The 15,721-nt window shown below is 39.4% G+C and overlaps 1 protein-coding gene across 4 annotated transcripts in view; it reads left to right on the top strand.

Moving 5' to 3' along the window:
* Positions 1-15,721, top strand: part of LOC124721188 (GTPase-activating protein and VPS9 domain-containing protein 1) — a 362,758-nt gene that overhangs the window by 204,412 nt on the left and 142,625 nt on the right. For all 4 annotated transcript variants that reach the window (XM_047246031.1, XM_047246029.1, XM_047246032.1 and 1 more), the window contains one exon: positions 10,703-10,915. In XM_047246031.1, the coding sequence (XP_047101987.1) occupies positions 10,703-10,915 (213 nt within the window). The remainder of the gene's footprint in view (positions 1-10,702; positions 10,916-15,721) is intronic.

The following is a 15,721-nucleotide window of genomic DNA, read 5'->3' as shown; positions in this document are numbered from 1 at the left end:
TTTGTGAAGAAAATATACACTGAAAAAAGAACATTTTCTTTGTAATCAGTATGTGGACTTTAACCCAAATCCACAATTACAAAGCACTGAATTGACTTGTCAACAATCTAGGAAAAGATATATTGCTACTTACGGTAAAGAAGACATATTAAGTTCCATACAGGCACAATTAAAAGACACGTACACAAAGCTTTCGACCACAGCTTTCAGCAAAAGAGAAACAAACGCCACTCATACACACAAACAAGAACACCTCATCCACACATTCTGGCCAAAGTGTCAGAGTTGGCAGTCATACGCGTGAGGTGTGCTTGCTTGTGTGCATGAATGGTATGTGTTTTTCATTTTGCTGATGAAGGCTGTGGCCTAAAGCTTTGTGGAAGTATCTTTGTGCCTGTGTGCAAGTTAACATGTCTTCTTTACAGCTAGTAGCAATCTATGTTTTCCTACATTTTGATATTCGTATCTGGAGTTTCAACTGACTCATCAGTACATTAGTACATTAGATAAAATTATATTTTATGTCAGATTTCTCAAAAACCCCTGGGTGACAAGTTGTGTACTGAGAGACATGGTGTTTGTTTTTGATAATGAACATCTGGGGAAATTTCTTCTGGAACAGAGATCCACAGTTGCTGTCTGCCATGTGTTAGCAGAATGAAATGAGGGAAATACCTGTGTTTTCATTTATCTGTTGTATCCAGACCCTCTCAGCAAAAATTCCTTTCACATTACAGGAATAGTACTTTCTGCAGGATGTAACAAACAAATACGGCAAATTTTCAGGAAATGTTCATCTCACATTTAGGAATAAAATGTGTTTTATGGACGGGTCCATAAGTGTTATATTTTCATGTTGGAGCTCATTTTCTAATACTCTTCATAATCAGTTTAATCATGGGAAATACATAGAAACAGAACAGCAATACATAAAATGTTTTCTTTCACCAAATGGTCACAATACCCTCGTGTTTACATGTGCTTAGAATGTACATTAAGATGTAATACTTAGGTTCACCACCACGGTATCTGCATAGGCATCTGAGAACTTCACATTTGAGTACACTTCCGTTGTACTGTACTGGAATGATTCCATGATGAACATTAAATAGTTCATGCTATGTGTGTGATGCTAATAGAACAATGAAGTTAGTCACATCTCAACACAAACAACAAAGTGAGTCATATCTCAACATTACCTTCATTCAATTGGAACAACAAACACTGATGGTGAATCCAAGAATTGCAACATACTGTACATTCTCACCAAGAGGATATTTTGAACACTTCGTGTAAGAAAACATTGCTTGTGATGCTGCTATGTTCTGTTTCTGTGTGTTTCCCATGATTAATGTGATTGAGAAGAGAATTAGAAAGTAAGGTCTAACATAGAAATAAAGTGTTTCTGGACCCATTCCATCGAACACTTTTTGTTCCTCTATGTGTGAGTAATGTTTCATGAAACTTTGGCCATATTTTCTTCTGTTACACTCTGTATTATGCATAGTCACCCATCCACTGTCCAGTGGGGCTAACAAGGGAATGGTCCAATACGACATGTCGAAACCTACCCTAATTTTTTTTACACGGGAAAAAGGCAATGAAGGAAGTGCACTGTCAAAATTTTAGCTGCTAAGAGGCACTGCAAGGATTTAAAAAAAGAAATAGCTGAAAACTGCCAAATTTGTAGCACGCTAGGCGACAGTATAAATGTACACCTCTACTGGCATTGTAGCAACTGTGCATGTGCAACTAAGCTCACACACAGCCGAGGTTGGCAGTACATTTTTAAACAGGAAACATGACACAACCCAATCATAATTTGTAAAGGACATTTCAAGTTATTGTTTGTCGATAGTTTCTGTGACAGTATGGTACACAGTTAGTATTCTCTCAAATTAGCCACTCAAGTAACATGTATTACAAATTATCAATTGCTTTTTGCATTATTGGTGAGTATTGACTATACAGATAAAGCTGAATTAACATTTATTGTGCTTTTGTAAAACATGCCTGCTAATAGTGCCTTTTTTTCTTCAAGTTTCACAGTAATGTGGACTCCAATTAACATTCTCAATTTAGCAGTAATGAAATGTGAAGAACGTGGTTTCGAGCCAAAATCACCTACTTCTCCTTAGGATTTACATGTGTGTCATTTGTTAATTGCTTTCCTTGACATTAATTTGAATGATATGAAGGAGGGAAAAAACACTTGAAGTTATGCAGTGTGCAAAGGCATTTTCATTTCCTAAAATCGTAGCGTGAACTGTACGAATGGAAGAATGAATTACTTGAAGGAAGAAATGTGGCCCAAACAGAAACCCAAAACCATCTGAATGAGGAGCGGTTCAAAAGGCTTAGAACTGCTAGTGAGAGGCTATGCACCATTACCAACTGAGATCCACGAGACTGGGCCCTCTGAATTGCGCCTGACATGAACAGTCACTAATTTCCAGGCTTCGTTGACCTGGTTACTCAGGTTGAAGAAATCATACGGAATAGGAAGACATAAAATTACCAAGTTCACATCATGTAAACATGCAGAGCAGCTACCAGTGATAGTCATTACTGTATAAAAATTCGTAGCTGATGTAAAGACAAAACTTGTTGTTATCCCTGCAACTGCTGTTTATAATGCTGATCAGTCTGGTTTTGTGAAAGAACGGTGTGCACAATGCACTTTATCATTTCGGGGTGAAAAAAAGACGGTTGCCCATTCAATGACTGCAATGACACATTCATATATGTTAATGCCAGTTATCGGTATGAGTGGTTTACTGTTTCCGCAGCTGTATATCTGTCTTCAAGAATCACAAGGCAAATTGGGACCAAAAATTTAAAAAAATGGTCAGTTAAGTTGCAAAAATCTTGTAATTGAGGTATCAAAATCTGGAAAAAATGGGAAGGAGTAATTTTCAACGTTTCGTTTGAAACTTATTCATGCCAGCTGCAGAAACTAATTCATTGCTTTTCTTGGGTCCTGGTCTGTACATAATGACGCCTCTGTTTTTGTGGAGGATGACAAAAAATCTGTAGATGTAATGTGGATTCTGTCTGGAAGTACTAGGGCGATTCAACATCTCGATAAAGAATTTTTTTGATAGTGGAAAGCATTTTTCAGGAAATTATCAGATGTAATTTCCAATACCTCTCTCTCATTTCAGGTTTATCAGCAGAACAGTATTCTTAAGCTCCAGTCATTTGTGCATTATCAGTTTTCTTCGCCATGCTTTATGAATCTGATCAAGTATGCTGGTACGCAGCGCAGTATGCAAAACAATGGCTGGTACCATTTGTGACTCCATCCCAGTTCTGTCTAAATAAAACTAGTGGTTACTGTGAAGTGCCTCACTGCATCGATTTTTCCTTTGTCCGGTGTGCCTGATGCAAGAAAAAGGTTTGTTTTCGTCATCCAATAGACATTTCGCATTTTTGGGAAAACTACAGGGAATAAACAAAGAACTGTTTCACTGATAGTCAAGTGTACGACATTCAAACATTATTATAAGGAACGACCTACAGAAATTGTTATAAAATGCAGTACTGCAAGACAAATTTCATTTCAACAAATTACAAGGCTTCATTGATCCAAGTCTTCTGTGACATCAAACAGTGCCATGATTTTATTTTCTCTGCTAGCCACTTTTATCACAATTACATGTACAAGAATTGAACTGTCGATGTGAAGTTATTCAAAAAAATGTTTGTATAGCTTAAGCCAGGTTTTCTCCAGAGCAAACAAGCTAACAAGCACAAGCAAAAGAGAATCCTGTCAGGTGTACCTGGTAGGCCCCTTGCAGGTCTTTCAGCTGGATGCCAGTGCAGCTACTGAAATGTTCCTAACCTTCTGCTGTTACCTAATCAGAAAGTGGAGACTTGCAGTTTAACGTGCAATTCGAACCATGTCTTTTGTGGCCACTAAAACAACTGTGAGAAGAGAATGCTCTGTTAAAAATCATAGTGAAAAAATTGTAGTCTGAACAGGATTTGATCCCATGCTCTCTGGATTGTGAAGCGCGCACTTTGCCACTAGACCATTTTTGTTTTAGGGGGGAAAAATGACCATTAGACTTTACACGTGTAGTGGAAACACTGGCTGTGTCACCTCTTGAGATGATGCTCGACGTCGGTAATTAGTGTTTTGTTTATAAGTTTCCCCTCAATGGTAATGAGAAACCAGGGGAAAACAGCAGCTGACATACAAGGAAAATTTTGAACTAGGCTAAGAACAGATGGAGAAGCAATTCTGTGTAAAGTGTTTGATCTCCACATATGACACGCTTCCATACAAATTGAAACACTTAAATTCTTCCTTCCCTGCACCATTTTGCATGCTCCATCAAGAACTGTGCGCTCGCCATGCAAAATAATCCACACTGAATAGCAAAGTTTCGCGTTTTGGCTCTAACAAGATAGTTGTATCCTGTATGCCAAATATTAGCTCCAAAAACTAAACACTACTAACATAGCAGTCATTGACAATGTTTGCTACCTCGTATTCTCATCCATTCCCTCTAGTATAAGCGATTCTTCCCATATACAAGCAAATTGTAATGAATTTTCTACAAATGCTCATTTGCATGTGTTTGCTTCCATTCACTCCATTGTTAACCAGGTTTTAGGTGCTTAAAATTGGTGTCTGTGAACTCCAGATAATCCCACTATGCGGCATTGCGTGAGTAATTCGCCAAGTTGAGGGCTAGGCAGGCAATGATATACAAACCACTGTTATAAGCTGTTCTTTGCGCAGCAAAAATGTGTAACTTCAACATTTTTTTACAAAATAATTGCAGTGTCTCTTAGCAGCTAAAATTTTAGCAGTGCATTTCTTTCAGTGTCTTCTTCCTGCAAAAAAAATATCGGGTTATGTTTCGACATGTTTTATTGGACATTCCCTTGTAAGTGTTTTCTGTACCTCTACATATTTCCCTTTATCTCCTCCCCCCCCCCCCCCCCCCCCCACACACACACACACACACACACACAAAATAATGATTATTTTTACACGCAACTCATTTCTTGGGCCCTTCACTCTCTTGAGTTTTTACCATTATTGTTTTCTCATTTGTTCTTTACGTCCCCTACCCTTTAATCGTGGAAGGATTTTTTCCAATTAATAACATAGATTATTTTTTGTGATTAATCAATTTTTTCCCCCCTGATCAGTACTGATATCCTAGAGTTTCAAGCTTCTTATGTTACTACCATTTTTGACACTATAGTTTGTCCACTTGCAGTCCAGTGCTGGTCCCATATGATAATGCGTTGTGCACGTAGCATCTCTAGTTGCATTTATTGTACTATCCTCATGATTGTGTTAGTGTGTGAAACAGTCAGAGAATGATAGGTAGGTCCTGGAACCCAAGAGTGACCACTTTTAAGGGTATGCTGGCTGGACATTGGGACTGTAGATGTGGATGTTTTGAGGATTAGTTTGTCGGTATTGAATGTGAGTGAGGAGGGTTATTGTTGTAGTTAATAGAACAGATGGAGAGAGTGAGAATATTGTGCTGCTATTATTGAATTATTTATTGAGCTATAATTTGTTAGTAGATTGAAACAAGGTTGTTTGAAACAAAAGTGAGCTCAGTCTTTGGGAGTATGTTGAGTTAATCTTTAGGTGGAATATTTACTGGACAGCAGCTACTGTGACCTGGTGAAGTGTGTAAGGGAAAAAGGGGTGGGACTTTCAAAGGGATAAATATTTGCTGTGTGTGATTATTGACTTTCCCCCGTCCTCTTCATGTATTCCTTTCTTACTATCTGTGGTTTCTTCCCATGCTAATGTTTTTCCTTTCCCATTGGTCAGTAGTCCTTTCTCTGAATAACTTCCTCAAATTTTCAAGTAGTAAAGGCTACAGCAATCACTCACAAATAATGTTTATTGCAAATCCAGATTTCCGTCACTGTGTATCCATCTTCAGTGGTAAAAGACATATAAAGAACCAGTTACAATAAGGTAACAAGTATTCCTTATTATATGGACAGTTGCATGAGATCAAACATGAGTCAGTGATAAAGTACATACCAGTAAATGTTACTTAAAACAATGAAACTACTTATATATACACTCCTGGAAATTGAAATAAGAACACCGTGAATTCATTGTCCCAGGAAGGGGAAACTTTATTGACACATTCCTGGGGTCAGATACATCACATGATCACACTGACAGAACCACAGGCACATAGACACAGGCAACAGAGCATGCACAATGTCGGCACTAGTACAGTGTATATCCACCTTTCGCAGCAATGCAGGCTGCTATTCTCCCATGGAGACGATCGTAGAGATGCTGGATGTAGTCCTGTGGAACGGCTTGCCATGCCATTTCCACCTGGCGCCTCAGTTGGACCAGCGTTCGTGCTGGACGTGCAGACCGCGTGAGACGACGCTTCATCCAGTCCCAAACATGCTCAATGGGGGACAGATCCGGAGATCTTGCTGGCCAGGGTAGTTGACTTACACCTTCTAGAGCACGTTGGGTGGCACGGGATACATGCGGACGTGCATTGTCCTGTTGGAACAGCAAGTTCCCTTGCCGGTCTAGGAATGGTAGAACGATGGGTTCGATGACGGTTTGGATGTACCGTGCACTATTCAGTGTCCCCTCGACGATCACCAGTGGTGTACGGCCAGTGTAGGAGATCGCTCCCCACACCATGATGCCGGGTGTTGGCCCTGTGTGCCTCGGTCGTATGCAGTCCTGATTGTGGCGCTCACCTGCACGGCGCCAAACACGCATACGACCATCATTGGCACCAAGGCAGAAGCGACTGTCATCGCTGAAGACGACACGTCTCCATTCGTCCCTCCATTCATGCCTGTCGCGACACCACTGGAGGCGGGCTGCACGATGTTGGGGCGTGAGCGGAAGACGGCCTAACGGTGTGCGGGACCGTAGCCCAGCTTCATGGAGACGGTTGCGAATAGTCCTCGCCGATACCCCAGGAGCAACAGTGTCCCTAATTTGCTGGGAAGTGGCGGTGCGGTCCCCTACGGCACTGCGTAGGATCCTACGGTCTTGGCGTGCATCCGTGCGTCGCTGCGGTCCGGTCCCAGGTCGACGGGCACGTGCACCTTCCGCCGACCACTGGCGACAACATCGATGTACTGTGGAGACCTCACGCCCCACGTGTTGAGCAATTCGGCGGTACGTCCACCCGGCCTCCCGCATGCCCACTATACGCCCTCGCTCAAAGTCCGTCAACTGCACATACGGTTCACGTCCACGCTGTCGCGGCATGCTACCAGTGTTAAAGACTGCGATGGAGCTCCGTATGCCACGGAAAACTGGCTGACACTGACGGCGGCGGTATACAAATGCTGCGCAGCTAGCGCCATTCGACGGCCAACACCGCGGTTCCTGGTGTGTCCGCTGTGCCGTGCGTGTGATCATTGCTTGTACAGCCCTCTCGCAGTGTCCGGAGCAAGTATGGTGGGTCTGACACACCGGTGTCAATGTGTTCTTTTTTCCATTTCCAGGAGTGTATATACACACACAGTCCCACCTGGACTGTTCATGTCAGAGGTTGCATTCACACTGACAACACATATTAACTTTCTTTCTCAGTTACTTAAAAAAAAAATGTATATGAAATTAATAAGGTGGTTGTAACAAAAAACTGCCTAACGTGTTACAGTTATACATACATGGTGGTACTTACGTGAACTAACAAGTAGCATCAGTTATTGCTGCACACTTTAAAGTTGAACATAGTTTAAAAAATACAGAAACTGTTGTTCAAAAGACCTAAATTAATATAATTTAATAAAACTATGTTAAATTCTAATTATAGTTGAGGGAATTAGAACAGAGAAAAATGGAGGCATAAGCTATTATACTAGCAGCAGTATGTCAAAAGGACACAAAATATTTCTGTTTTATAATGTCCTCTCTCATAGATTTCACATTAAAATACATCATAAGTTACTCAGTCCAATGTTAAAAGCAATAAATTTTCAACTACATCATGTGGGAAGTATATTTGTCCCCAGAAACTAATTACTCATATAAGATGTGGAAGGAATGTGATCATAGATAGGTCATTATTGTCAGATCAGCTTGTTTGTTGGAATCAGCTCATAATAGTTGAATCCCAATGTTTTTTTAAAAAAAATAATTCGCACAATTGAAAGCTTCCCATGGCCACCTTCTCAGTGTCCTGTGAGACGACAAGTGATGGTAAAAAATTTCAAATTCCTTCACCAGGTCCATAAGTCTATCCTTCTCGCATGGTTGGAGCATCCCCATATGTGAGGAAAAAGTTTATACACTGTGCCCACTTTCAAGAAGGGGGGTGACAAAATTAGACTTTTCTACCACATTTTGATGACATAAAGTGACACGTTTGCTGAACCTGGCTTCAAACCGTTTGTCCCACATAGCAAGCAGCATTGTTGGTACATTCCATTCTTTTGACACTTGATCTATGGGATAAATATATTATATTTCCTACATTATTACATGATGTAGTTAAAAATTTATTAATTGTAACACCAAACTGTTTAAATTATAATGTATTTTATGTGAAACCTATGAGAGAGGACATTATAAAGCAGAAATATTTCATGTCCTTTTCACATACCATTGCTGGTACAGTAATGTATGACATCATTTTTGTCTGTTCTGTTTCCTTTAGCTGTACTTAGAATTTAACACTGTTTTAATAAATTATATTAATTTAGGTCTTTTGAGCAAAATTTCCTGTAATTTTTAAACTGCGTTCAACTGTAAAGTGTGCAGCAATAACTGATGCCACTGGTAAGTTCATCTCTGTTAAGAACTGATGCCACTTGTTAGTTCACTCCTGTTGTCAACAGGATGCTCCATCTTCAGGGTTCACATACTTCATTGAACCTCTCTGTCAGGACTTGGTGACACAGTTATACTTTTGAGGGAAGTTTTATTGATGAATATTTTGGAGAGGTGTATGAATCCTTAAAAAAAAATTAATTTTTCCGTGATGACATAGTGAAGCATATTAATAAAATTCATATCTTCCAGTTTCTGTATATGCCACATGAAGTTGGCATCTGTACTTAAAATAACAGAATGTTGTATGTCAGATTTGACGGAACTTAGCAAAGTGAAAAGTGCATAACATGGTGTAAGTAAAGCACAAAAACTACTATTGTGAAAGAATTGACATATGTGACATACCTGAAATTTATGAAATGGATGTGCAAGTTTTGTATAATACAAGTAACAACTGAACAAGGTGCATTAATCCAGTGGTACATAGAATGATGTGTCGAGCTGGTAATAAAACCTGTGAAGTCCTTAGAAAGTGAAGTCCATATCTCTTGCAAAGCTGCTCTCAATGTAACAAGGTAGCATTGTGAGCGACAAGGGGTCTCCTGAGAGCATTACATATGCTGTGTAAATCTTAAGACTGGGAGATCAAGTTGGTCACTCCATCCAATGAATGGCTTGCATTTAGAGGTATTCTTACCTGAGGCAAGAGCTATACAATCAAGGATTTGTGAAATCCTTACTACTGCATCAGCATAAAGATACCCATAAGTGTCAAGATTGTCACTTTCGTAAACCTACATAATCAGTTGCATTTGAAAAGAAGTGGAAATCTGTGTGTTTCTTAATTATATTTAAATATGGCCCATCATAGTTCACCTTGTGACTGACGCTTTGACACGTCTTCTTCACAGTCTTGCAAATATAGCACATGGTCGTGAATAAAGTGTTTAATGTAAGCTGGCTTAAAACAAAAATCTTGTTTATCCGTTACAGCTGCATTATGCTAGCCGTCACATGAAAAAATGCTCCCCATGGCTGATAAGTACTGTTATGGGATGCATTTTCCATTGTAAGTTGCCTCTTTTTGCCTTCTTGCTCTGCTAGTCTCCTCTCTCTTTATAATGATGGAAGCTGAAGAAATTAATTAAAATGTGTGCCATGGCTGGGACCTGAACCCGGGTCTCCTACTCACTTTTTTTTCTTCAATTTGTACATTATTGTTGGTCATAGCGGAAGTCACATGACATCTGTTGAAGTTTGTTGTAGAACCCTTCACTCAGTTATTTTATTACATAGGCCAGCCAGCTCTCTGCCCGAACACGCTGAGCTACTGTGCTGTCCGCTTACTAGACAAATGTTCTAGCCTTTACACCACTGTAGCAGTATAGATACCACAGCTGCATGGACTACCCTAGTCCAGTGCCCTTCATGACACAAACTTCAGTTCATGCCTTCAGCCTATTTTCCCCTTCATAAATTGTTAATATTGCCGAGCCTCTCTGATATTGGAATAGCACCCCATTACGTACAAAGCTGGGGTACTATTCCAATACCAGAGAGTCTCGGCAATACTGATGGTTTAAGAAGGGCAAAAATAGGTGGAAGGTGTGAATTGAAGTTTGTGTTAGGGAGGGCATTCTACAAGGGCAGTCCTTACAGCTGTGTTATCTGTACTGCTATGGTGGTGTAATGGCTAGCACATCTGCCTAGTAAGCAGTAGACCTGGGTTCAAGTTACAGCTGTGGCACAGATTTTAATTTATTTCTTCAGCTTCTATCATTATAATAGGTAGAATTGCCTCATATGTCTCAAGGACAATTTAATTACACACATTCTCTCTTTGTTTTTTACATGTGTGACTTTTCTTTGGCAGTGCAGTAAAAAGTCATTTACTAACACATTTATAAGAAACTGTTACTGAATGTACTTGTTTTTATCTTGCAGGTGTTTTGAACTCTGCCTTCCGACCAGTAAGAGAGGAAGCCAGTGGGCGTATAGCAGGTTTGTCTGTCCCAGTCTCACCTACAAGGACAGACACACTTGTTCACCCAAGTTGGAATGTAACTGGTAGAGGTGGAGGAAAAGCTGACTACAGGCGTCGCACAATGGAATATGTTGACAATAATGCAAATAATATACTCCTTCGGAGAAATCCAGGTAAAGTCAAATGTAGAGTATCCTGAATGCAATATATTCATGTTAATCTGTCTTTCAGCAGCTTCTGAAATTTGAGTTAGCATTTTACAGTATTCAGTCTCATTCAAAAGTGGTTGTTTTGAGAGCCAAAGATCGGAGTGGCGTGGGGTGGGGGGCATTTAAGTAATAGAAAAAAGGCTGGTGTGGGAAATTGTGCAGGATATTTACTTGTGAAGATTGAGAACAATAATATCCAATATATTTAGATAAGAAACATTTTTCGCACCAGAATATTGTCAGCCATAGGCAAAATTTGCACAAAACATGTCCATGACCATTAAAGTCATCGGGATTTTCTGTAGTATTGCATCACTGGTCATACACCTTTGCAGAACTTCATTATACATAAACCAGTTGCAAGCACCTCATCTGTGAAGACCTGGAGTGCTTCAGACTAGTTGTGATACGCTGTAATAATAATCTATCAGTATGTGTGAATGAGTGTGAATTGGGAATAGATGAACCTAGTGTGGTATACTAATAGTTGTCTGTGTATGTATTAATTGCTGTCAGCCTAACAATTCTGAAACTATTATTGGTTAATACCGTGCATATGTCATTTAGAGGCTTTTGTATACTGTATTTTTAAAAGATCTGCAATACTTACACAGAAATGACAAATATAATTCATTCTTTCAAATTCTGTTTGCTTCTAATTTCATTTTGTTTTGGTGGTGGACAATAAGATTAATTTTATGGTCACTCAGTTTTTCATGCCAGATTTCTGCTGTCCTCCCACACCTTTGTATCCAACTCCTGCTTTGAGAATGTCTAGGGTGTAGCGTCAAGAATATCTGGATTGTGTCAGAAGAACTGCTGCCAAAAGCTGCAGTGCAACTGAACAACATTTCTAGCTACTCATTTCCCCTTCTTTTAACTAGTTTGAGTAATTTCAGATAGCATCCCCCATTGCATGCTCAATATAATACTGGTGCGTCAAGAAGTATGCTATGGTGAAGAGTAATTTTGATTTTTTTTGAACACTGTACAGTTTAAAGAAATCCACTCTTTATCCAAGAAAACTCAAAATAGTTGTTTTCAACTCCTATGGAGATGACCTGTTCATTTCAAAAATTAGTCTCCTCTCCACCTTTTGTTTGATCAAATTTGGAATTCGTTCTAGCACATAATCCTTGTATTTTTTTCAGATTACTAGCTGATTACTTCTGTTGATAGAAGCAAATTGTCAACAATCAACTACAGTTGTACCTCAAAGATAAAAATAAACTGCATTCTGACTCGTATGCATAATTTTAAATTTTTATGGTGGTTTATTTTGTGGAATATGGACCCACATCTCTATTTTATTTTTAAACTGTCTGTGGAAGATAGTCAGTTGTTTGGATAAGATGATGACTTTCAATCCACCTATACAACATTTACAATAAAAGTTACCAAAGTAATAGTAGCACATCATCATCATCATCATCATCAACAACAACAACAACAACAACAACAGTTCCCAGCCCCAGGCTGCGTCTGTTTGGAACATAACCCTCGTCATCTTGTCCTGTTTGCCTACCATCTTTCCGTATTCACTCTTGTCAAGTCCTTGCCTCTTTTATCGACACATTCTTTCACATTTTTCAGCCATCTGTCCCTTGGTCTTCCTCTTGGATGTTTCCTTCTCATCTTCATTTCATGTATCTTCTTGGGAATCCTCTTGTTTTGCATTCTGTGTAAGTGCGCATGCCATCTTAGCCTTGATGTTCCTGTCCTGTTCTGCAAGGGCTCGTCTTTCCCTTTTTCCTTTACCCTTTCATTCCTCATCTTCTCACTCCTTGTTACTCCTGTCCTCCTTCCAAGGAACTTTATTTTACATGCCTGTAATCTGTTTACATCTCTTTCTTCATTACCCATGTTTCAGATGCATAGGTCAGTATTGGGCTGTAGTAACTACTGCATATCCCTTCTTTGCCTTTTTGTAGGATGTCTTTCTTCCAAACCAAGCCCCTAACACTTCGCAAGAATGCTTCTGCTTGTATGCCAGATCTCTTTCTCATTTCTTCCAGTTTCCTGTATCGCACTTTCCAAGTACTTGACAGTTTCCACCTTCTTCAGTTGTTCATGTACAATCCTTACTCTGCTAGTTGGTCTATCTTTCTTTCTAGCTGTGACCCGAATCTCACACTTGTTTGCATTAAATCTTGTTCCATACTGTCTCATAGTTTCTTTCTTAGGATCCAGCTGTTCCTGAATCTCCTCCTTCATGTTTCTGTAGATCATCAAGTCACTTGCAAAGACCACTGCTTTCATCTTTCATCTCCAGTTTTTTTTTCTCTCTCCATCTTAGTCATTATCTGATCCAACACCACAATGAAAAGGAGAGGTGACAATGCACTGCCCTGTTTCGCACCGCCTTTTTGCTTGAACCAATCTCTCCTTTCATTTCTGACTTTCACACAACTGACTTCCACAGTACATCTCTTCCAACCTGCTTGTTGTCCCTTTTTCCACTTGCTTCTTTTGTAGTGTGTCCTGTACCTTTCTTCTACAGGTACTACCAAATGCCTTTTCCACATCAAGAAAGGCTATCACAGAGTCTTCCCCAAATTCATAGTGGTGCTACTGGAGCTGCCTCATTACAAATATGAGGTCAACAGTTGACCTCCCACATCTGAAACCATGCCGGTCCTCTCTCAGTTTGTTCGTGACCCTTGTTTGAATTCTGCTCTCCAGGATCTTTTCATATACCTTGGCGCAGTGTCATATTAGTGTGACCTGTCATTTCTACAATCCTTCCTAATGGCTTTCTTGACTGTAGGGACAGCTAGAGCCCTCTTCCAATCTTCGGGAGCAGATAATAATCTGGCAAATGGACATAGCTATATTTGGCATCAGTCAGTCCTTTTATGATTATATGATGTTGTAATGTGTTGCAAAATGTATTTTTCTAATCAAGACCATAATACACAAATAAATATTTGATTTATGAGAAGTGACCTTTTATCTTGACCCTTCAGTCCATTAAATTTGTCTTCCTTTTCCCAACAGTTTGGGAATTGTGTTTAACTTAAGAGGAAATATGATAAATCCAGGCAAAAAATATAGATTTTTTTTTTTCAAAACTGAGCTAATATGTTTCTTCCCCTTAAACTCTGTCTATGGAAACAGCCTTTTTGCTGTCCATCTGATATTTCTTTTTTTTGGATCTGGGTAACTACTGTCTGTAGTATCGTTCTGATTCATCTCTTAACTGAACTTTTACTTAAGGTGGGAAAAAACCATGCAAGGATATTAATATGAATTACTAAGTCATACACATGCATCTAGCAAGTCCTGCCTTTTCCCCCCTTTCTGTACTGGCTAACTGTTGCTTCTGGAATCTTGGAAGCACCTTTTTTAGTTCAGATTTAAATTTTTTTTAAATTGGATCTGCAGACTAAAAAAAAATGGTTCAAATGGCTCTAAGCACTATAGGACTTAACATCTGAGGTCATCAGTCCCCTAGTCTTAGAACTACTTAAACCTAACTAACCTAAGGACCTCAAACACATCCATGCCAGAGGGAGGATTCGAACCTGCAACCATAGCAGCAGCGCGGTTCTGTACTGAAGCACCTAGAACTGCTCGGCTACAGCAGCCGGCTTGCAGGCTAAAATTAGAGCAGTTAAACAAAAGCAGTTAACCTTCTTCATATGCTTGTGTGTGAATGTAGGGAATTGAGCATTGTCCACAAACAGATACTGTAGAAGTTGTAGTTGACAGGTTCAGACTGCTGCCCAGACCTTTAGTGGCATTTATTGCGCTCGGAGCGATGGAAGTACAGCTTGCAATTTGTGTTATCATTCTCTGAAGCATCACAGTTCTCTGGTTGGAGCAAAGCAGACAGCTTAAACCAAAAGCTCAAATAAGTCTATAATGAATGTGGATGCAGATTTCTTGACCTCTGCTGTCAGGAGGAGAATTGTAAGGCCTCTCTTCTCATTTTTAACAACTGGGATGTGCATTAAATTTTTAACAGGAAGAAATTATTAAATTTTGTAGTTGTAGGGCTGTTACAATTCACACTTTGTACAAATGACCTGGTGGATAGAAGGGCTTAAGGTTGTTTGTGAATCATTGTGTTGCATATAGGAAAATCCAGAAAAAATGTAGAGAGGGTAAAAAGGGGATGGTGGAGAATACCCATGGTGCTGGAACTGGACCTTCAGAATAAAAAATGTACAAATTTTGCATAAATTGGTGGAAACACCCATTATTTTTCAATTACACAGTTGCCAATCAATCACTGGAAACAGTAACAACTGTATAATATTTAGCAGGACATTTGAACTTGGGCAGAGCTGTACAAAAAGTCATTCATCTCGTTCAACTCAGAGTACCCTCTTCCACAGACTGTAAGATGGTGGACTATAAATGTAGTTGGAATCTTGCACAACAAACTTCCAATTTAAATACAAATGCAGTCATCTTGTAGTTTGCTTTCTCGAGATTACTGGAAACCAATATAGGACTGTTCTGTATGTGGGATTATATCATATATAAACGTAGGCTTCTGCAGCCATTGTCACAATCAATAAAAAAAATTTTCTGGGTATGTGACCACATTGTCAATATGTAAAACTACCAACATTTTTGTTTAGTAAACAAAAACACCCTGAGGAAGGTCCCTTGCAACAGTGGCCGAAATGTTGGTAGTTTTACATATTGACAGTGCAGTCACAAACCAGAAAAATTTTATTGACTGAAATTATATCATACTTGGAACATTCTCTTAGCTCTGAGTATGATATTTAAACCTTAACAAGGAAAGGAGTGTGCTGC

Source organism: Schistocerca piceifrons, chromosome X (assembly GCF_021461385.2).
Source record: "Schistocerca piceifrons isolate TAMUIC-IGC-003096 chromosome X, iqSchPice1.1, whole genome shotgun sequence".
Lineage (NCBI taxonomy): Eukaryota > Metazoa > Arthropoda > Insecta > Orthoptera > Acrididae > Schistocerca > Schistocerca piceifrons.
This window is presented reverse-complemented; position numbering and strand designations above follow the sequence as displayed.